Genomic DNA, 25,887 nt, shown 5'->3' with positions numbered 1-25,887 from the left:
TTTATTTCTAGTTTTGAAACAATAAAACCTGATTTTAACCTTCACTTAAAAATAACAACTCACCCTCAGGTCTTCCTGCAAAAAGACTTTTGTGTAGAACAACTGGTCATCATCCATGTTTCCTATGACCTCATGAGATACAATCTTATATATCTGTGGTGCAAAACCCATGAATCCTAAAAGTTGAGGAAAAAAGTTAGCACTTATTTAAATACTTTAAACCAGAGAACTCAAAGCAAAAATAAGAATGTATGAAAGTGCTTAGTCTTACTGAACTCAAAAACAGAATAAAAACAAGAAAACAAAGATAAAAAAATACAACACATTAAACAGTACTTTTGTATTACTAAACCCTAAAACAAATCATAAACAAAAGAACAAAGATAAAATATACAGTTGAACTTGTAAATAAAACTACAAGTGATATTTAAATCACCTTTAAAAATACAAATTCTATTCAGATCTAGAGGCCTATTATTAACTCCTATGGGTTCCAGAATTGTATACAATTACACAGGGTGGCTGTAGTGCCACTTACATTGACAAAACTATGTTCCAAGTACACCAGCAAACATATGAAAATATTTAGCAGTACTGTTAAAAAAACCATCAAATCAAACAGAAGCCACAATTCACACACATATTGAAAACACTAATCACCCTGTCTTCATTACAAAATTTAAAGTTGTCTCATGTGGAACATCAAATACTGAAATTTTAGTTACAGAAACTTTGTTATGAATGTTCTCCAAATTTCAATAATAACACAACTTCACTACAATTAACTCTGTTCTAAATACCTGTATAATATTGTTGCATTATTTTATTCTTAGCTTATTTGACTGCCTCTTAATTGTTGCCCCATATGAACCCACATGATGATCACTGATGTTTAAATGGGATTTAATGTGACAAACTACATTCATACCATCCACACCATGAAACTGTAACAATCAAGAATTAACAAGTTTAGCAACATCGCCAAAGTTCATATAAGCAAATACACACACATATTTGAATTACAGGCCCATAGAAGACAACTGTACACAAAAGCTATATTGTTACTGGTACAAGCACGAAATTACAGTTTAACAGACATACCAACTCAACACGGGATTATGGCAAGATAGAAACAATAAATTAAGACCTATACTAAATATCGTATACATTCCAACTCTTACATTACCAAAATCAAGACAATCTTTGAAAGTTTCCAAAAGATAAATCAATACCTCGTTCGACCAACAGATACATGGGAAGTCCCTATATCAAATTCCAAAGCCTCCAGTGTCTATTGTAAGAAATCCCACATGGTTGTGACCACACTAACCTCAGAGTGAATCTATTTATAGGTATTCTTACGTGCTTGGTTGACAATAATAGCATAGTCATAATGTAAAAAAATTGTGAAGACATATAACATGTATGAAGGCAATATAACAAAACATTCAAATATACAAATGCTTGCGTTATCTCAATGGTAAGTATCAATTTTCATATATTCAAGTATGGTACATGAGAGAAATAACTGTTTATGGAGATGAACGTGTGTGTGATTGGGATCAAACTGGATTTGTTCGGAAGAGCATAAAAGTCAAATATTGTTAGGATTTAGAATAAAAAAAAATGAAATTGAGCTACAGCTACACTTAATTTATTCCATACTTTTATACAATGTTTAAACATTATACATATTTCTACCTATTAATCTACCCTCTTCAATATAGCTTGCTGAAGATGGAACCTGTATATTCCAAAATATTCAATAATTAAACTTTTGTTCCTGGGCACACGTGTATGTATCAAATGTTCATTGTTCCATTTTCATTCATTGTTACATTTCTCTTCTCAACGAATAAATCTATCATTACGTTTTTTTTCGATTAAGTTTGATGTTTTCTTCTTTTCTGTTTTACAATTATGTTTTATTAGGTATAATTCTATCTGTAGTTTTCTTATAATTTTCTTCCATTAGAGGATGGCATTTAGGCTTTACAAGGGAGACATCTTTCTCTATATTTGTTTTCAAACGAAACCCAAAACTTGAGTGTTTATTATTAGTTCAGTATTCCTCTTCATAAGGAGGAAACGAAGAATAGTGAACTACTCAAAAGTGTTAAGGGTTTGGATCTTGGATGAAACCCATAACAACCTTCATAAGTGATCCAATGTGTTAACTCCTTAATCAGAATTTCATTCTGTTATTAATTCTGTTAAAAATACTTTACCCTAATTCTGACGATCTGTGTCATAAATAAAACTGATGAAATAATTATAGTTTACCAAGATAATCCAAATCACACCATGACAGAAGTTGTTTGATAATAAATATATAACATCTCAACAACTAGTACATTTCATTATCTGAAACAGTCTGAAGATATCTGGCACAGAACAAAATACTTAACTGGCACCAAATAAATTATATACTCTTCATTTTTAACCATCAGATCTTTTAATAATAATTTTGTACTGCTTTCTTGATAAAAACATTTTATAGTGAAATTCAGAACTACAAACCATATTACTTAAACATACATGACACTACACTTTTTTCTTTATGACTCAATATAATAATAGGCACAGATTTTGGAAGGAAAAGAGCACATCCAAGGATATGGTGAGGCTTCATGTATCAGAAAGCTATAATTATTAACTAGTGCTGAATAGACTTGTAGTTCCCAACAACCTGTGGTGTGTGGAAATCTTCCTGAAGAAATATTCAAGGTAATTCGAAAACCATTAAAAATTACAGGACAGTGTCTGTAAGTTACCAAAATATTCTTAACATTCACTTATCACTGACTCAATCTTGAATTATTTATGTTTTGAATATTATAAATCACACTTTAAGATGATTTTTTAACACAAATTATATGCATCTGGAATACTTCACTAGTTCAAAGGTCTGACTGGGAATATGTGGCATGAAAGGGTTGGCAACCACTGCAACAGACAAACAAACAACTAAATAATCTATGCTGACTTAGTGTTATAAATTTGTTTCAAATCTTAGTCAAGTCAAAAGAGATGCAAGGTTTAAAGGAACAAAGCAATAAGTAGTATTTTAAAATCTCTCACAAGATTTTAAAACACCAAAGCTGCTAAAACCATACCTGTGTGAGAAAAGCCAAGACATACTGTTTCGTTGTCAGGATAACAGAGAATTGCCCATAAGCAAAGAAACAAAAAAAGAATTAGTAATTCTCTGTTAGGAAGCAGAAATGTTTAACTGTAATCACGTTAAAATGTTTCAGTTTTAAACAAAAACAAATGTTAATAAGTTCTGAAGACATGCAAGACATTAAAACATACAATTAGTGTACTGTACCAACACATACACAGTTTTCATATGAGCATTAAATTTGCCCACATGCAGAACATTTAGGGAGTTCCTTACCAACTTTACAAAATTAAATTATGATGAGCCATATAGACGTAAAAGCAGAAGGCATTCAACATGTTAACCCACCTACTAGTGTTAGTTTAAGATTTTTTAGTTCTCCATAATTATTCTCAAGATTACATTAAATCAAATACACACAACAATGAGACTTAACTGAATACAAAGTATTTAACTATACAATACAACAATGAGACTTAACTGAATACAATATTTAACTAAACACAACAATATGATTTAACCAAATACACAGTATTTAACTAGCCAACACAACGAGATTTAACCAAATACACAGTATTTAACTAGCCAACACAACGAGATTTAATCAAATACACAGTATTTTACTGGATAACACAACAATAAGATTTAACCAAATACACAGTATTTAACTAGACAATGCAACAATTAGATTTAACTGAATACAGTATTTAACTACACACAATGAGATTTAACCAAATACATAGTATTTAACTAAACAACACAACAATAGGATTTAACTGAATACAGCATTTAACTATACAACACAACAATACGATTTAACTGAAGACAGTATTCAACTAAACAAAACAAAAAGACTTAACTAAATATACAGTATTTAACTAGCCAACACAATGAGATTTAATCAAATACAAAGTATTTAACTGAACACAACAATGTGATTTAATCAAATACAAAGTATTTAACTAAACACAACAATGAGACTTAACTGAATACAATATTTAACTAAACACAACAATGAGATTTAACCAAATACACAGTATTTAACTAAACAACACACAATATGATTTAACTGAATACACAGTATTTAACTAAACAACACAATAAGATTTAACCAAATGCACAGTATTTAACTAGCCAATACAATGAGACTTAACCAAATACACAGTATTTAACTAGCCAACACAACGAGATTTAATCAAATACACAGTATTTTACTGGATAATACAACAATAAGATTTAACCAAATACACAGTATTTAACTAGACAATGCAACAATTAGATTTAACTGAATACAGTATTTAACTACACACAATGAGATTTAACCAAATACATAGTATTTAACTAGACAACACAACAATAGGATTTAACTGAATACAGCATTAACTATACAACACAACAATACGATTTAACTGAAGACAGTATTCAACTAAACAAAACAAAAAGACTTAACTAAATACAAAGTATTTAACTGAACACAACAATGAGATTTAATCAAATACAAAGTATTTAACTGAAAACAACAATGAGATTTAATCAAATACAAAGTATTTAACTAAACACAACAATGAGATTTAATCAAATACACAGTATTTAACTAAACACAACAATAAGATTTAACCATATACACAATATTTGACTAGACAACACAACAAGATTTAACTGAATACAATATTAAACTAAACACAACAATGAGATTTAACAAAATAAACAGTGTTTAACTGGACAATACAACAAGATTTAACCAAATACACAGTATTTAACTAGACAACACAACAATAAGATTTAAATGAATACAGTATTCAACTGGACAACACAACAATGAGACTTAACTGAGTACAGTATTTAATGAGAAACAACAGTGACATTTAACCAAATACATAGTATTTTCAGGTACACTGTGTAAGTAGTGTCTGCAAACATTAATATTTTGTTCCAATATGTATAAACAAATTAGCAGCTTTTCTTTAAATCCATTTTCTAGAGTTGGAACATGATAAAATATGAAAGACATGACCACAGTACGTAACACATTAAACTGAAACACACTACAATACGTACCACACTAAACTAAAACACACTAGAATACTTAAAACATTAAACCAAAACACACTACAATATGTAACACATAATAATACATAACACATTTTCTCATGTTAATACATGTTGAAATTTTACTAGGCACATGAGTTCAAATTTTAATTTCTAATGTTTCTCTAAGTTGACTAGAGTTCCTTGAAATCTATTTAATTAAAACAAGAGAACTTCAGCTGTCTAGTTGAAGTACTAGACTCACTCAGTTACACAGTATATTTTGTTTTTACCTCCAGAATTCAGGTATCTTTTCCCTTTTTCTGGCTTAGGATATAGTTTCTGTGAACAAAAATAAGCCATGAATGTATCACTAAATATTTATGACAAACAAAAAAATTACAATTAAGATTTAAAAAAACCCAACAGTTTTAACAAAGATGAGAAAAGCATGATAAAGGATAAAAGTTTAACCCCTACAATATTCCCTCCATATAAGGGTTAAAGTACTACATGTTGAATTTAAATTTTCAAAAACAAATTGTGAATTTAAAATATCTGTTTGTTTCATTTTAAATAAGAAAAGCTGGTGTAGAAAATATTTATTTTAGTATAGAAGATGAAATTCTACTGGTAAAACACATAATTGCAGTATTTGTATTAATGTTATGGTATCAATTCAAACAATGTCTACTTAATGCACACCAAAATTTTCAAAAAAGTGAGTATAAAATGCCCAGTGTATGACAGAAGAGTGTGGGTGTTTTTCTTACAAAAAGCCACATTGAGCTATCTGCTGAGCCCACCGAGGGGAATTGAACCCCTGATTTTAGCTTTGTAAATCCGTAGATTTACAGCTGTACTAGCGGGGGGTATGACAGAAGATTACAATAAATAATGTTCCACTGTGTTCCATCATTAAATAGGCTCTATCAAATTATTTAGTGAATATAATACGTAGTGTGGCCCATGTTGTGACAACGAATTTATTAATTTTTTTTTTATAATTTGCTACAGGTGACACTTACTTTAACACAAGTCATTGGCCTAAGTTCACAAATGTTTTCCCTTTAAACAAAACCTGTGATACTAATGTTACCTAAGCCTAACTGACAAATCCAAACATACTTACAGAATTTCTTTGCTAATGAATCAATAACTATAATAACACTTAACTAAAACACTCATTGGAAAACAATAACATTTGCTGAGGAGTTTTGAAGGAAGTTAAAGAACAAAAATGACAGCTACTAACTACTAAATTTTGTCAGTCCTTGAATAGTGGGCAGATACCAGAGGGCTGGAAGTTAACTAATGTAACTCTTCTTTTCAATAGAGGTGATGAAAATTATCCCAGTAATTACAGACCCATTAATCACACATTAGTTGTGAGAAAGATTTTGAAAAGTCTGCTAAAAATGCTTTCCAAAGTCACTTAATGAAGTTTAGAATTTTATTGGGAAGTCAACATGGTTTCACTAAGGAAAACTCTTATCTTACAAATCTTTTAACATTCTTTAAAAATCTTACTGTTTATGTAGATGACGGTAAGAGTGTAGATTTGGTGTATCTGGATTTTCAGAAATAATCTGACAAGAAGCCACATAAGAGGCTTGTAAAGAAATTATCTTTATAGGCATGGGAGATAAGTTAGCAAATTGGATAGAAAGAGTGGTTGGATGGAAGAAAACAAAGGGTTTTTATAAATGGGGTTCAGTCAAACTGGATTAATGTCACAAGTGGTTCCACCTCAGGGCTCAGTCTTAGGACTGTTGTGTTGCTCTTTTTGGTTTACATCAATAACACAGATGAAGGAACGGCCAATAAAATACTTAAATTTACCGATAATATTAAGATCTAGGGTGTTTCTGGCTGTGAAGAGGGTGTTACTGATTTATATAAAAAAATTTATATCATTTAATGAGTTGGACAAATAAATGGTAGATAGGTTTGTTATAATAAATGAAAGACAATGACAATGCACGTGAGTTACCATAACTGAATTATAAGTATTATTTGGATGGGAATAACCTTATCAGTGTTATGAAGGAAAGGAATTTTGGTGTAATACTCAATCAGTCTAAAACCATTCAGGAAGTGTGCTGTTGCTAGAGGTAGAGCAAATAGGATTTTAGGTTGTATCTACAGAAATAATGAATACAAGTCGAAAGAAGTTAAAATTTCACTGCACAGGTCACTGGTCAGGCAACATGTGGAAGATTGTGTTTATTCTTGAGCTTCTTACACTATGAAAGGCATTAAATTGTTGGAAATGGTTCACAGAAAGGTTATTAAAATAGTGCTTGGGATGGAGAGGTTGTCACAGGAGGAAAGGCTGAAGTCTCTCATATTGTTTTCTCTTGAAAAAAAGAGATAGAGAGGATCTGATTGAGGTGTTTAAGATTGCAATTTCATGGATTGTGGTTTTCCTTAAATAATTTTAACATACAAATCAAAGCACACACAAAATTATCCATTCATCAAGTGTTTTTGATGTTTTTTTCTTCATAGGCCTACAGTTATACCACACGCCTTATCATCACTAGATGACTTTTTTCTAGGTAGGTGACCAAATAAATTCACTGACAGCTTTATCCTTGGTGATCACTTGGAAAAGGTCTCAATAGGAGCTCTGTACATCTCAACAGATGGTTAACTTTCTGCTCACAAATTCTTCTCTGGAGTTACTCCATTAGCCTTTATCTCACCAATAATTCTTTTCTAAATCAAATATAGTCCTTCCATCACCTGCTTGACTTTATCCTTTTTTGTAAATAAAATGTTCAGCCACATTATGTCACCTTAACGAAATAAGATCTTATTAACATTGTGGCCATTTTTAATTCTATCACAAACTGATTTAATATCTTCCAAGATAAAGTCATCTTTATTCTTCAAATTTAAGACCACAAACAGTCAATTGTGTTTAACAGCAAATAAACATTTCAGATCCATCAGAGTTCCTCCAATCACTAATCCTTCAAACATGACAGTGTTTCATTCCACTATGAGTATATTTATTCCAAATAATACCTTGCATGAGTATTTCATTTCTCGGTGGTGGAACAAGTTTCTTTGTTTGTTTAGAATTTAGTACAAAGCTACATGAGGACTATCTTTGTTAGCCATCCCTAATTTAGCAGTGTAAGACTAGAGGGAAAGCAGCTTGTCATTATCACCCATTGCTAACTCTTGGACTACTCTTTCATCAATGAATAATGGGATTGATTGTAACACCCCTGTGGTTGAGAAGGAGAGCATTTTTTGGTATGGTGGAGATTTGAATCCACAACTCTTAGAGGTCGAACACCCTAACCATATGGCCATGCCAGGCCTTGTTGCAACAAGTACTCTCCCTGTCATCTCTCGAGAGTTCAATTTCAATATCTGGTGCAGTTACTACCTGTAGTACCCAAGAATTTCCTGGTTGTTCACTGAGTAACTTTCTAAGTTCCAACATTCTTGAATTATTCACACTTTATCAAAACATACACCATAAGGGTCACTCATCTGTCTCAGTCACAAAAACAATACTATTGACTTTAACATCCCTAATTATTGCACCTCATTTTTTAATACACAAAAGAAATATGTTTACTGTTAAAAAATGGAATGTTTTTTAACGAGTAAGCTCCTCATATGTTAAATATTAATTAAAGCAATACCTTCGTAAGTGCCCATGTACACAAAAAGTACAAAACAGTCATTAACCAGTAAACTCATATTTCCAATATCTATAAAACAACTGAGCATATTAACAAACTCATCCACTGGTCCAGAGCACACCAAATTACTATTGAAGGTACCTTGAAACCTTGTCTATCAAGACTATCTATATATAAATATTGAAATCTCTGAATTAACACGACCACATGTATCATTTAATCAAATTATTGGAAACATTGAAGATATCTGGTTGTTAAACTTGGTAAACATGATGTCTTCAGTTATTCACTGTCATAGGTTCATTTTTTCTACAAAGATTCATGGATAACAAACAGTACCACATTCTTGAAAACCCTTACGTTGGGTTAGTTTCGATTAAACACTCTATACTTCAATATAAATTTTTTAATTTATAGTTGCTTCCAAAACTTTTTGCTCTTGTGCAATTCTGTTATTATACATAATTTTGCTTCAATTTCACTGGTGGTATTTATTTCTCTTGACAGTATCAACTCTCACTGACTCCTGCCAAAGTTGTAATATTCATGATGACAAGAAATCCACTTGAAGTAATAATATACACCAAGTTGGTTGTAAAGGTATTAAAACTTTTATTAAAATAAGGTAGAAACATTGTTCTCTGTTTATAAAGGTTTTAATATCCATACTAGGTACCCTGAGATATGAGCAATATCTAGTCATGTATATTTTTTATAATGAATTAAAACAAAGTTACTGATAAATTATTACTTTACAAAAATACCAAGGTTAGTTTTAATAATGAATTATACGAGTTAAGATATGGTGTATAAACATTGTGTATGTTTGTTCTATCTCTGATTTGTCAGGCTTTACCAACATAACCAAGCTGTTAATATTCATTTTGACATAGTTTAAATCTTCACTATACATGATAATGCCAATGATGTGACAAGTTCCTTCTATTTCTACCAAAATGGGGATAGTTTCATTAGTGCAGTAAAACAACAAAACCAAAATAACTTATTTAATGGAAACACCAATCTCAACATAGTAGTTTTAAGAACTTTAGGCAAAAGCAAAACCAAAACATGATGTTTAGGACCAAGCCCTTATTTTCCATTTAAACAGGAACCAAACTGCCATTTACATAACCAGTTACAGATAACACTATGTAACAAAATGTTTACTTTTTCTTGTTCCTGGGCAGAAAGTGTTGTATACCAATTGCTTATGTCTAAAATAAATGGAAAAGACCTATTTTCCTCTTCAAACTTTACTTTTGTGACTTGGTAGCGTATAATGAAAACATGATGGGAGACTATATTTGGAGGCTGATATGTGAAAGTGATTTACATTACAATTGCAAATCTTAAAAACTACTCACTTCTACACATTTTTGTTCATTTCTATATAACTTTAGTATAAATACATTTAAATCTTGATTCATATGTTGTTTTATTCAGATCTTATGTAAGTGAAAATGTGCAAATTTGCCCATTTTACACAAAAAATAGGTTAATTTCTAAATTTCATTATCCAGGTCACAAAAGCAAAGTTTGAAGGGAATAATGGCCATTTTCTATACTTTTACAACCTAAGCAATTAAAAATAACACATACTATCTAGGAACAAAATTTGTGTTACATAGTGTAATTAACAGTTATAAAACAGTGTTTATGCATAAAATATGTATATCGATATACTAAATACATTAACCTGTAAGTGATTGTTTGGTACTAATATTTTTTTTGACATCTATGTCCTAGAGACATAATTGAATCATATAAAGTTCACTGATCTTTCCTAGATTGCCTGGAAAAAAAAAAATCAATGTTTTCCTGGGATGAAAATAAAAGATATATAATATTCAGTGACTTTTCTCAGTTTCTCTCATTCGTATGAATTACGAGCTAAAGGCCTGGCATGGCAAGGTGGGTTAAAGTGTTTGACTTATAATCTGAGGGTTGCTGGTTTGAATCCCTGTCGCACCAAAAATGCTCACCCTTTCAGCTGTGGGGGCATTATAAGTGACAGTCAATCTCACTATTTGGTTGGTGGTGATGACTAGCTGCCTTCCCTCTAGTCTTACACTGCTAAATTAGGGAAGGCTAATAGAGATAGCCCTCGAGTAGCTTTGTGTGAAATTCAAAACAAATAAAATAAGTTGAGCACAATCACACAAAGGTATAAAAATAAGATAAAACCTATCATAGGCCTGTCATAAAAGGGGTAAAGACTTAACAGGTTTTCAATTTGTTATAAATATGACTATAAACAATTCTTCCTAAAACTTACAGTTTTTAATTCTAAAAGAAAACAAAATATACAACTTATTACTGAAATTAAATTTGACTTAGAATTCAGGAGAAACAGAAATGTAGAAACTTACAGCCAAAGACTCGTCGGGCCAACAGAAACCTTCAGCGGAAAATAGAACTTTAGCTTTTGACTTATAAAACTTTTTCAAAATTTCTTCTGGTCCTCCAGTGAAGATGACATCATAGCTTTAAAAAAAACAAAAACCATTAAATATGTATCAACCAGGTGGCAGCACTGCCTAAATAGGAATGACTTGGATTATTCGTCTAAATAGCATTTTAGATATCTCCTTAATAGGTTATTAGAACTTTACAGTACTGTTCAGTGTTTAATAATATAACAATATCTATGTAATGACTATGTCATAAGTTCTGATAATGTCTATAAATGTTATCGTAAAATGTTTGAATTTCTTGTTCTTCTGTTTCTTTATTACTATATAATAATTAAAAACCAAACTATAGTGTCAACCAATTTAACTGAGGTGACACAGTTTCAAACATAGTATCCACTTTTATAAATATTATTAATAGCTACTAGTAATTTTAAATCATAATGCTGGTGTAAACAATGTTATCATTACCTCTTAAAGTTAGCTTTCTTACAGAAATTAGGTGTTTCTTGAAAAACGTTTAAGTACAGGGTGAAACAAGAATTAGCAGCCAACAATAGATAAACAAAAATATTACAGTTAGAACCTCATTGTATTCAGAATTTGGTTATAAATATAATCTTCCTATGTCTATTGAAACAATATATTACGCAAAACAAGCAAAAGTATATCAAAAACAATGCTAACAAGATAGTAGTCAGTCTGACAAGAAATGACAACTGAAGTGTTTGGAAGAAGATGAAAGAATAGAAATATAATAGTAGATCTCTGTAGGATAACAAATATAAAATCTTCCATGAAAGGAGGTGACGGCAAGCAGAAAACGTTTATGGCAGGTCATCTTCAGACAAGTCTGGATGTCTGTTGAGGTAGACATGTGAAATTATGAAAGGCTGAAAGTTAATGTTTTTAGTTCCATAAGGTATGTATGGTCTTTCCTTTCTTTGCAGTTTCTTTCATGAATAGCATTAGTTGGAATGTTTCATATATCTAGTTTCATTTTCAGTATTATACTCTAATTGTTTTGTTTTATTGGCTTATTATTCAATCTATATCTTTTAATCTGACTGCACCTTGTGAAATATTACTCGGTTTACTGTCAAACAATATCGTTAACAGTAATAGGTACCAAGAGATGAGAAAATGCTTTCTAATCTTGTTAAAAACAAACATAAGGAAAGAACATTTAATTAGTGTTACTGATTGCCAAGCTGATTTTTATCTTCACTATATGCCCTACTCTGTTTGGAAGTTATTATTTTATATGTTTAGTTTTAAAGTTGAAAATAACGAACCAAGGGTTATAAAAATTAACTGGGTGGCTTATCGAGTAACTATAATGTCATTTAACAGCTTAAAGTGAGCACACATTAATACTTGTAATCAGTATATTCTGCCTAAATCTAGATTAAGCAAATAATAATAATATTTTTCCTACAAGCAAAGTATTATAAACCTTACTCATAGAAGAATGAAGTCCAAATATAAGATATGATTAAATAATTTAAGGAAACAACTAATTTTTATTTTTCAATTGTGTAAACATTGATTCAAAATTACTTTCTCTCTATTTCCTTGGCAAATATGCTGTTATCAATTCATTAAACCTGAGCAGATGCTTTAACAGCCATCCAAACATCCTAATTTAGCCATCAGACAGTGAGAGTGTCCAATAACATTTGTGTCTCTTTGGCTAAAACTTAATCCAAACCACGTTGTTATCAACCTTTTAATAAAAAGACTAAATATTATATGAAATAGTGATACTTATTAGTACATCATGAAAATACTTTTAGCAGAACATGGAGAAAAATTATGGGTTTAAAGAGTTAGTGGGTTTAAGTATCCAACACTTGTCAGAAAATTAGTTTTTGCCTGAAAACAACTCCACACACACACAGATGTACTCTAACTGAAGTTATTATGAAAATAAACAACTAAATTCAAATCATTTTTTTCATTAACTTCTGTCTACATGCAAATCTACAAGATGTATTGTGTTATTCTCATAACGACTCTAAAGGACTTCTTAATCAATAACTACTCTTTCTTTGTTTTGAATAGTTGAGAGACTGACAAAAACAAGACAAAAATAAAATGACTCTACAGGACTTCTTAACCAATAACTACACTTTCTTTGTTTTGAATAGTTGAGAGACTGAAGAAACCAAGATGAAAATAAAGTGACTCTACAGGACTTCTTAACCAATAACTACACTTTCTGTGTTTTGAATAGTTCAGTGACTAACAAAAACAAGACGAAAATAAAATGACTCTACAGGACTTCTTAACCAATAACTACACTTTCTTTGTTTTGAATACTTGAGAGACTGACAAAAAACAAAGTGAAAATAAAATGACTTCTTAACCAATAACTACACTTTCTTTCTTTTTTTTTGAATATTTGAGAGACTGAGAAAAAAGACAGTGAAAATAAAACACATGCTGGTATTAGTTTTATAGTCCAACTCTAGTAATAATTGTTATCCACAAATCATCCAACTCTTTCCACTGCCAATTATATCAATGAAGACTTATTAAATCTCTCAGGCCAGTGATAATAATGAACATTTATAATTACAGTAAAGTATGGGTTCTAGGAATAATTACCTATCTGTAAAAAGAATAATTAAATCATCTTTGTCTTTATGTTTTTCCATTTCTTTTCGTAGTAGGTTCACCTTCTGACCCCCTCCAGGGTATCTGAGGACATCTCCTCCTTCCCAGGGTTCATTTAGTCCTAGAACCTACACAAACAATAATAATAAATATTCTCATGCTTCAAACATTTCTCAAGAGAATGTGGCATCTTTAATTTCATGTTCTCTCCATGGTAGAAGTAGATTTCAAGCAATTAAGTATAAATTCAGATGTGACACTTAACAAACATGAAAATCATATTACATACATATAAATATGTATTATTTTATCAAACAATGCATATATTTTCAAAGTGACCACAATATAAACACAACAAACAAATAAGGTAATTTTATGAGCATTAACTAGCTTTATGATAACACATTAACTTACAAAATTTATATATCCGAGATACTGAACCAAAACACATCAAAACAGTTGAATGTTTGTGACACATTTGAGGCTCTAACACCAGTCGTAAACAAAAAAAGTGAACTATAAATAAAACATATTTTGGGATGCCATAGGCTGACTTGTAGTCTACCTCAGGTTGTTTGTCTCCTACAGGACCAGGGGTTTCTGTTTACAAGTAGTTTTCATAATTGCAACTAGTTATCAAGTACTGACAGTTTAAATTTATTTCAAAGTTCACAATATTTATAACAGAGACGACTATTTTTCATGGGTAAATTGAAACATTGCTTACGAGCATTACCCTCAAGCCCTATTACTTACTACAAAATACCAAACGTGAAAGTCCCTTACCTCAACTCGGTAACCATATAATTTTGCCGATGACATAAACCTCTGGAAGCCTTCTGTTTCGCTGGTTGCAACTGTTACCACTAACAGTTTTACTGAAACAAAAATAAAGGGCATTTTCATGATTTGTAGACTAACCTTAATTATCAATTACTAATTTTATTTATTACTAATTAGTGCATATTCTACACTTAAATTCCTAATCTTATAAGGGCTAGGTGCAGTGATAGAGATCTGGATAAAATGTTGTGCTTTCTGGTTAGGAAATCTGGTACACTGTTGGTGGACTGGTAACAAAGCGGTTTGACAATTTCCGGTACGTTACAAGAAAGAAAGGGCCTGTGTTTCTGTACTACACTTTATAAACATGTATATTACCACCATAACTTGATTTGCAGTGAGTATTAAAGAATAGTTTTTTTGCATATTAAATACAAAACTAAAATGAAATAAAGAATTTGTCTTCAAGCAATACCCTAATTTATTTAGTGTTAAGCACGTAAACAAAACTGTCTTGTGTGAACCATTCCTACGCTACAAAGTGTAGCGACAGCAGCTACACATGCTAGGTAATGTAGAAAAACATGTTAATTCCACGAGTTGGAGTGATGGTACTCCATCAGTTTTCTTAATAAAACGTCTCATTTCATTTCCGTTTTATAATGTCACTGATCCAAATGAGTTTCTACGTACCGACCTCTTTTCTTCTGTTTACCCGTCATGTCCATTACATAACACTTAATTTGTCTTTGTAGGTTTCAATACTCTCTCGTTATTTCACGTCCTGTGTACCTGATTTTAATCATGTTTATAATACCACATTTTAGGCATTCCCGAATGTTTTGTTTCAACAAGCAAGTTTCCACATCACAGAGAAGATCTGACCATACACAGTTTATCATTCTGAGCATTTACCTGAGAATACTTTCCTGTCTCTTGTCAACTCTCTTTTCAACACTTGCCATCATCATCGATATTTGCCCCTATAAATAAATTTCTCTACTCGTTCCAACCATTTACTTTCTTTGATAAATTATTTGTGAGCATCCTCAAATCCTAAAATTACCAGTGTTAGTCGTAACATTTATTTAAAGTCCAGTTTGTCAACTGCCTGCCAGGCTACAACTATATCTTCTCGTTAATCCGTTGAGTGTTCTACCATCAGCTTACCTTTTCATTACACATTTTAATTATTTTAACCCTGATCTATTTTGTACACATTATAACCTTCCTGAAAAAATAATAATATAATGTTAATGGTAGAACAATCGTTGTTATCCCTCAATCGATCCAAACTACCGACTCCAGCATAAACTCTTTATGATTCTGATACTTGTTTGATCTACTCTAATTTAGTACCGGATTTTCATTACTTTTCAGGATTAGCTTCTGTCAAAAGTATCAGTTTACTAACACTTCTGCGACTCTTTCACCAAACATTTCAAGGCTGAATTCACCCTCTTAAGAAACAGCCCTAACATTTCTAAAATCATTCCTGTCTTCAACATTTTATTCTAAACATTATGCAAATTAAATTCATGAGCCAGTTGAAGCCATTTTGTTATTTAGTAATATAATACTTAAAAGTGCATAAGTATATATATTCTATTAATTTGTATTACATATTTTTCTGTAGAAATGCCTATATGCGATAATAAAAAAAAGAAAACTTGACCTAAATAATTCGAGTTTATCTTACTCCTGTTTCACATGAAAGTGTCTGTTAGTGTTATCAACCCCTCATACATCTCTGTTATTTCCTTGCTATAACCAAGATACAAAAAAACAAACAAACGACTTTTTATCGTTAAAATACACGGCATCGATCTAGATGTATTTTCTTATCTTTTCAGGTCAGTGAACTTTGTTCTGGGATAAGTTTTTCGTGAATGTTAGTAAGACACATATCGCCCCTCCAGAAAGAATGGTGCTACTCTCGTTGCTAAGGTTACACCATCTTTCGCGTGATGACAACGAGACAGCAGGAGATCTGAGAAACGTGTTCGAAGCCACGTCTTCAAGGGGTAAAGTTCATCTCTCCCCCCTCCCAAGCCTGCGCTAATTATTTCATGATGTCTAGACAGAAAACAATCAGTGCTAAGATTGAAAAGAATGTGGACAATAGACATCATTATGAATGTTATGGCATGTAAATTATTGACTATCATACACATTGTACAATATGCTTTTGTTTATTTGACAAATATACGTTCTGCTTGTCTAGTCTCAATACGAGCTATGGCGTCACTATCTTATGTAAATAACAGGGGAACTCTATCCAACGTGAGGAACGACCCATGATAAAGATTTATGTTGAGCCGTAATATCAAAGTGCTAACGAAAATCTATCAATTTCCGTCCGAAACGTTAAGAAAAATGCTTTGTTTGTTTGTTGCTAAACGCTAAATTACACAACGAACTATTTGTTCTGTGCCCACCACGGGTACCAAAACCTAGTTTTTAGCGTCATGTTTTCAACACATCGCTGGGGGGGGGGATGTGTGTGTGTTTTCTTATAGCAAAGCCACATTGGCTATCTGCTGAGTCCACCGAGGAGAATTGAACCCCTGATTTTAGCGTTGTAAATCCGTAGATTTACCACTGTACCAGCGGGGGACGTTGGGGGGAGGGAAGACAGAAAAAATACTACACAAGTCGCAGATGAAAATTATGATAACCAAATTGTTAACAAACCCTTACAATTAGCCCCTATTATCAGTTAATACTGGAATTATTTTATTATTTTAAATAATTCCTACTCAATCATACGTAAAGCGAGTGCTTTATTCCCTGGCATCTTAAAACTGCCTCGAGATTAAGATTCTATAATTTACGGCATCCTACATTTTAAGTAACGGATATTCATGGCTCTAATACTAAACACATTTTTTTTACATTTTGTTTCAAAATAAACACGTCCTCTCTCTCAGTTTATCTTTCAACGCTATTACTGGAATCCGGCACAAGAAACAAATTTGAACGCAATAGAAGAAATATTTTTATAATAATTATGATGTGCCAAACGATCTTGACAAATTACTCTCGCCCACAATTAAAAAGTTTCCATCACGATACAAACAGTAAAAAATCACGCATACGATTGGCCTAATTATTTGTTTAATACTGGTTGGAGAAAAAATATATAATTTTTAAAGCAAATTTTATTTTCTTTACATTAATGAGTTTAGATTATTTGAAATAAAATATTTCGTTTTCTTTATATGTGCATTTTGGCCACACGTTTCGCTCCTCAAACCAAATCAATACAAAAACATTCGACTAAGGGTTTAGAATCTTTTGTGGAATTAATTATCAAGTTATTAGGAATTAAAAATAATCTAAATATCAAATATCTGAAAATATTAAGCTATTTTGTAAAATAATTCTCCCTATTTTTAAATTAAAACACAAAAATAAATATTTTCAGTTGTTAAGTAAATCATACTCTGTGTTTAAGATAACTATGGTTTGTTTGTTTGTTTTTAATTTCGCGCAAAGCTACTCGAGCAGTGTAAGAATAGAGGGAAGGCAGCTAGCCAGCACCACCCACCACCTATTCTTGGGCTACTCTTTTACCAAAAATTGACTGTAACATTATAACGCTCCCACGGCTAAAAAGGCGAGCATGTTTGGTGCGACGGGGATGCGAACCCGCGACCCTCAGATTACAAGTCGCATGCCTTAACCCATCTGGCCATGCCGGGCATAAAATAACTATGGATGTACGTATTCGTAAAATTAAAATAACGCTGTCTGTTCAGTATTTTACGCGAATTTGGTCAAATATCACAACATTTTAAATGTAGAATGTCATCCGATGACTGATGTCCACCATACCCTACATTAAGGGCAACATAATCTTCTAAACACACACACACACGTATACAATTCTTATATATTAAATAGTTCCAACAAACTGTTCGTTAACATGTTAAAGATGTGATAATTATAATGGAGTTTGATGCGCTTGTATGGTAAGTTTCGTTTTCAATAAACGTTATTTCGCGTGTTCCGCTGTATTTCTATATTAAACGCCAGCACCGTTCCTTTCGCATTTGATACGAATTAAATAAATCATATATAACCATGTATATGTAAAGACAGTTAACTGCTGTGACGTCATTTCGACTTGACACCAACAAATACTCATGTGTCAGATTTATGTTTATAATTAAGTTTTTTAAAAAGATACTGTTTGCAACCGGAATTATTAATCCAAATGACTACAAAAGTTTCGGTGAAGTCATCCTTAATTTTGAACTACTAACCACAGGGTTAACTATAACGTTATGACAACATCAATACATCCAGACCCTTCGACCCGCAGCCTAAGACATTGTTCAGTTGTGTTTGGTTTAATCGTGGCAGGTGTCTAGTTTTAAAACGAAACAAAACTTATCTTGAATGGGCTTTTAATAATTGTATTAATTTGAAATCCCTTATTGTTGAATTTTGAGGGGCTTTAACATGTTAACGGCGATTTAAAATTTTCAGGGAGAACTGGTAAAGGCAGGATGGTGAATTGAAGCCAAAGATGGCAATGTGAACGCCGAGGCTGACAACCCGACTTTCGATAATTTCAGACAAAGACAAATGACCCCTGGTTAGGCTAGTCACTAAGCCATGTCCGGCCCAAAAATATAAATTGATTATGTTTAGTAGTTATGAAACTGTTAACACGTAAACTAATAGAACATACGGAGAGAAGGAACGATTTGAACGTAAAACGGGCCTTAAAGTTTTTTGCTTGTTTGCTTTTTGAACTTCGCGCAAAGTTACACGGGGCTATCTGCGCTTGCTGTCCCTAATTTAGCAGTGTGAGACTAGAAGGATGACAGCTCGTCATCACCATCCACCGTCAACTCTTGGACTACTGGCTGAAAAGGAGAGCATTTTTGGTATGGCGGGGATTCGAACCCGCAACTCTTAGATTATGAGTCAAGCACCCTAACCACCTGACCATACCAGGATCCTTAAATTTGAAGTTGATGAGGTGAAACAATCAACAACCAAATCGCTAACAAACAGCAACACTTTCTCCGTCACTATACCAGTCAACAACGAAATCGCTAACAACTACAATACTTTCTAAGAACTCTTATTTTACCAGTTAACAATCAAATAGTTGATGAGGTAAACAACAGTCAATAGTCAAATCACTTCCAAATAGCAACACCTGTGATCTAATGAGTTGAACGGATTAATCAGTAGGATAATGTGTAAATCAAACGGTTAACGAAGCTGTTAGAATTTGTAATTTGTTAAGTAACGACTGAGTATAATTATTTCATGTGATTCTTGTTATATAATTTGATACTTATGTTTATGTTTTACACACACAAACACAAATTAAAAACTCCCTTGAAAAATGTTGAACCCAAATTTTACGATAATCTTAGTAGATATTCGTGATCGCGCGTGAGAGCAGTCGCTGGATTTTGTTTTCAACTCCTACATTGTGTGGGCGATCTTCCTACAGAAATGCAGTTAAAACTGAGGGGGTGATCGCGTCTCTATTTCATTTATTTTTATTCGTCTGTTAGCTTCTGTGTCAGACGAGCGACATCTACTTAGTGCGTTTAAACACGTGTACGTGCGGAAAAACAACAACACAATATTGTTGTTGCTGAGAAAAACCAAGACAGTCTATGGGATTTAAAGTTCTACTAACTAATCCTTTGGTAACTTCATTTATGTTTTCGTAAATAACAGTTGCTCTGCGCCTATGGTTATACACTGTGAAAAAACTGTTTAATGATTAATATTATGGCTATCTTCTCACAGAAGGTCAAAGGTGAAACTGAAAATAATTTTAATTTACTAAATAGAGAGTTCAAATGATTAAAAACCCACAGATACATGCATCACCATTACAATAGAACTAACTGAATTTTCTTGGTTTGCTGATCCAAGCTGTGCTAGTCAGCCTGAAATAGGAGTCCAGAGCAGAAGGTATGGCCAATTAAGGAATGCATTAGGCCTATCCACAATAACATGCAAATAGGCGTAGCTGTATGGGCCCAAACCTCCACCTCTCTACTCTTATGCCTCAGATGTGCCCCATTTCTCAATCATAAAAAAAGTCTATAAATATTAAATGACGTACCCGATTCCAAACTTTGCTTGCTACGAATTAGAAATAAAAGAAAATAAATATGTCAGTTTTAATATGAATGGCATACGTACACTTGTAGATCTTAATAGTAGAACATAATAATTGTAACAAGCGATTTAAGTGTTAATATGCAATAATTCACTGGTTAGTTTCAGATTTTTAAATGTATTTATAAAACCGTTTGAACAGGAATAAAACATGAGCTGTTTGATTCATATAATTTTTATCTTATATTACAAAAAGCAACCCAAGTACCCAGTCTCCTCCATCACCCCCCTCAAAAAGTCTTTTTTGTTTTTTAATCAATGAACCCCTGTCCATTTAATGTACCATACAGTTCAGGTATGACTTTCTACAGATCCTTTTCTGTGTGTACTGGTTCCCCAACATGATTCATATTTCTTCTGTTTTTCAGTACCATCAAGTAAAAAGATTATCTCTGACTTGGAAATTCTAAATCCATGATAAATACACCTTCATGATATGAGTTTACAAATGTTTTTTTACCAGAAAGGACAGTTACATGCCCTTCCAAGAATCAGTACATTTTTGGTAATATCCCACAATACCTATGAAACACCATACCATGGCAATGTTTAGTTCTAATATATTCCATTCCACTGCAAGTTGATGTGGACTGAGACTACTATGTGACTTGCTGACTTGCATATTCATAATAGTTTTAATATAAATACTCAACTCTCCATATTCATAGTAAACAAAATAATTTCAAGAAATGTAACAATCTGTATTCAAAGAACATTTCCATCTGCTGTGCATATTTAAATATTTAATAATTATCAAATACATTCAAAAATTCACAGATCCTGGTTTTGACACATACTTTAAAGCAAACAATTTATTGAAAACATTTTAAGCCACATCAACACAGAAACACAATAAAATTCAACTAACAGTAAACAGATCAAATGATGTATCTTCCTACAATAATAAAGAATGAATATTGTCACTGGAAATACCTGTGTTCTTTGTCTGACTGATGGCAGTTGAACATAATACATTTCTAGAAATAAAACAGGCACTAAATTAATGAACTAACCACATTCAACACAAATAAAACAGGTACTTCATCAGTAACTCAGTTTTTAAATAATATGTGATGAAGGATTGGGTTAACTTAAAACAATGATTTACAACTTTTTAATTGATATCAACCTTAGTAAAGAAACAAAACTGCAAAACAAAACTAGAAAAAAAATAGTAGTTAAAAACAGTAACAATGTAATTTTAAAAATCAGTTATTGTCCATATTCATTCATTATGATGGCATATATTTACCTCTATGTTTTGGATCAAGTCAGCCTTACACACTAGACACATGCATATAAAAAAAATTGGCAATTTCTCTATCATTCTGTAAGAGCACATAATTTGGTTAAGATCTCGACAAAGGCCAATGGTGACCAGATCCTCTGAATAAAAGACAACTTGCTCATTTATCTTGACTGATTATATACAAACCTATGTAAAGCCATCAGTACTATTCCAATTACCATCCCTATTTTACAAAACAAAGAAAATTGGAAACTGTTTTGCTGTTCTTGATGGATTAAATGCTACTAAACAACACTTGAGTGAGTACAAGAGAAATGAGCTGGTATAACTAAGGTATTCACAGTTTAATAGAGAAAGGTTATATGAGTAATAGTTATTAATTTTAAACAAGTTAGAAGAAAAACATCCTAAGAAGGAACCATATGATATAGCATCTGGAAGGTAATTTTGCAATAGCAGAGAACAAGACAGACAATTCATGTTAATTAAACAGACACAGAATCCATTCAGGTCAAGGTAATAAAAAATTTGTGTGAATCGTGTAACAGAGCAACAAGGGTGTGTTTGGTCCTTCAAAGCTATACTTGCACACCAACTTGCGATAAAAAGATTTAAACCCCACCTCTTTCTCTTATAATCACTGCTTCCCACCTTAAATTCCTGTTAAGTGCTGGTCTTTGCTAATGCCAATGGCAATTCTTAAGACAATTACATAATACTGTTTTAACTGAAGTCTAGACTCCCACACCCCAAGAATTACTCCTGTGTCCTCTTCTCTTCAGGACACAGCACAAAGAAATCAAAGGCTTTTATCCTACTGATTCCAAATATAATCTTATAAATTACAATAATACAATCTCTTAATCACTCTTTCCACAAGAAGAAATACACCAGTAGATCTTAACTCGTCCATACAAGATAACACTTCCATCCCTGAAATAATCCCAGTGTTCCTATGAACCATGTCCTTTAAGCCAATGGTCTATTTTGGACAAGGTGACCAAAAGTAAGGCTCCACTAGTAAATGATATGAAAATACAATTACCTACTTTGATTTCTAACCAATATGTCTTATAAATGCTTCTAAAATTCTCTTAGGTTTACTACTAACCACAAAATGATGCTTCAACAGCTTGAATGACTTACCTGCCACTGTTATACCAAGGTTCTTTCCTTAGTTACAATTACTGAGTGAATTCTGATTTACATTAAACATGTGATCCAATCAATCATTATATCCCAAATTCATTAGTTTGCACTTACTAGAAGCAAAGATAATTTGCAAAATATCTGTCCAACTTACAGATTGATCCAAACCATTCTGTAATATTTCAACATCCTCAATGAAATGAGAAATAAAGGGCTTAATGATTTGAGCAAGATTTTACAAAGTTAATCATTAGTTCCCTGTTAATATCATTTATGTAAATAAAAAGCAGCCCAAGTACCAACCCCTGAGATACCCCAATAATAACAACTGTTCGATGCCTCACACATAAATATCCTGGAATTCAATTAACTAGTCTTTCTCCAACCTCTAACAAGCAAGGTTTTTAGCTGACTTTTTAAAAAGCACCTAATTAAAAAAAAACAACAACAAACTCTCTTAAAATCTAAATTCACCAAGTGTACTTCATGAAATCAAATAATACTTCCCTGACACAGCCTACTAAGATACTTGAAAGCCATTTAAATGATCTTTAGCTGGGAGTGGGTGTTAACCCTTCTTAATTACCTGGGGCAAAGATCAAAGACATACCAGCAAACTACACACAGCATGGAACATACTACTAAAATTTGAACATATTTCAGTTAGATACATTTAGTCAATATCCCAACCCTTATATTAATTAATGAAATTATTTCTCTCATAATTTTTGTTTTTTAGTAATGTGTGGAATTTTGATCAATTTACAGGTTTTGTCTGACTGGTAAGGTGAAGATAGAAAATAACATGTTTAATATTTAGTGAGTAGAAAACTGAATAGAGTAATGGCTACAAATGCTATTTTTGAAAATATTTTGGGAGACAATCAGTTGTACATAATTTGACTTTGACCACAAAATCTGAGAGTATATTTTACACTTTGCATAAGTTTCCTACTGTTATCAATGCTACAAAGTGATGCTTTACCAAAACATTCGATCTAAGTATTTATTTTTATAATACCTAAAATAGGATGCATTTATAGATATATATTTGACACTTGAAAATAATATTTCTAAACGAAAATTATCTGAGCTGTAAATAATATATACTACGCAATAAATTGTCAATTAAAAAAAAAACAGAAATCAAGTTACACAAAATATTACTTATATATACGTAAAAAGTATTAACGTATTTTATAATCTATCAAAACACTTTAAAGTGACCGAAATCTATATTTACATTTTTCGTTTTTATTATTTATCAACGATCACCAATTTGCTTGTATAATAATTATCAGTAGCAATATAGACTTGCTATTAATAACATTACTGTATACAGAACACTTTTTTTTTAAGTAATTATACAATAATAAAGTGTAGACGGTACAGTAAAACTTGTAAGTTGAACTGAAAAAGTTAAATTGTAATTCACAGGAATAGTGTTATAGTAATAATATATGACTTTCCCTTCTCCTATGTTTACGAAAAGTCTAAATGAATAGAGGCACTTTTTACCTTTCTCTTCTTCATGACAATAAACTAGAAAAGTTAAATATACATAAACAACACACAGCAAAAATGCTAGTCTTGTAACACACTCCACGCGCGTAGCAGCCATATTCATACACTCACAACACCAAACTGACAAACACACACATGAGAAGACGAAAATCTCCGTAGCTTGGGGAAACGTAAAGCGTTTCTATCCCACGCATGTTCTTGTGTATGAGGCGCCGTGTAATTCATAAAGGCATTTAGTGTTATATTAAAATCTGAAAATATTATAGTTAACAGTTTTCATCTTTAAAAGCTTTTTCTCCTATCGATATAACCATGGATTAATATGATTACGAAAAAAAATATGATAAAACATCAAAAATAAAATATAAAATAAAGCAGTTTGTTTGCCTCATTCAGTACGAAACAGCACCACATATGTGGCAACCATGCATTATGAGATTTACGGTTATGTGATCACACAAATACAACAAGTGGTCCAGCTGGAAGACTAGGACTTTTAACACTATAAATAGGTTTTCGTAGCCTACGATCAGCAGCGCACCGATAGCCCATTATGTATATTGAGTTTAACAACTCGTCTTACGCAACACGTTTTAGATATTCGTGTTGTAAATACGTGATTAAACCAGTGGCGGCGCCAGGATATTTTCGTTGGGGGGCTGAGGAAGGGCTCCCCAAAATGCCATCAATATGAAGTATAGATGGTAAATTATAGTAATATAAATACCAAGGTACATTTCAGAAAGCCTGCAGGGGCGTAGATTTTTTTCACCCGATGTGAGGGATGATTTTTGCAACCATTTATATGGACTGTTCAATTTGCAAATTGGTAATCTCTGATTATGTGAATTTGAAAGCTGTAAACATGCAGTCAGAGAGTAATCTTGTTGCCACGATACTTCAAGGTTTCCATGTAGGTTTGTATAAGTGAGGTGTTGTGAACAGTTTTCAAAATGTTAATAGAATAAAGACAAATGTGTCACAAATTAACTGCCACATGAATTTATTCCTGCACAATATAAAAGATGGCTATTATACTTGACAAGGTCACTAATAACTTTCATTGCATGAATTACGTTTTCAAATATTAATAAAATTAGTAATTACTATTGATAAGTTTATATCTACTGAAAAACTGTTCATTTTGTTTGATAAAAATAATTAAAATGT

General features: G+C 31.9%; 1 protein-coding gene across 1 annotated transcript in view; it reads right to left on the bottom strand.

Annotated features, from left to right (window-relative positions):
• The window catches only part of Plod (procollagen lysyl hydroxylase), a 61,582-nt gene extending 36,708 nt beyond the window's left edge, over positions 1-24,874 (bottom strand). The window contains 7 exon segments of the mRNA XM_076464429.1: positions 64-176; positions 3,117-3,140; positions 5,446-5,494; positions 11,190-11,304; positions 13,842-13,978; positions 14,637-14,728; positions 24,712-24,874. Of these exon segments, the coding sequence (XP_076320544.1) occupies positions 64-176; positions 3,117-3,140; positions 5,446-5,494; positions 11,190-11,304; positions 13,842-13,978; positions 14,637-14,728; positions 24,712-24,820 (639 nt within the window). The 5' untranslated portion in view covers positions 24,821-24,874.
• Between the last annotated feature and the right edge of the window lie 1,013 nt (positions 24,875-25,887).

Source organism: Tachypleus tridentatus, chromosome 10 (assembly GCF_004210375.1).
Source record: "Tachypleus tridentatus isolate NWPU-2018 chromosome 10, ASM421037v1, whole genome shotgun sequence".
NCBI classification, from domain to species: Eukaryota; Metazoa; Arthropoda; class Merostomata; order Xiphosura; family Limulidae; genus Tachypleus; species Tachypleus tridentatus.
Note: the sequence above shows the minus strand (reverse complement) of the source record. Positions and strands in the feature narration are given on the sequence as shown.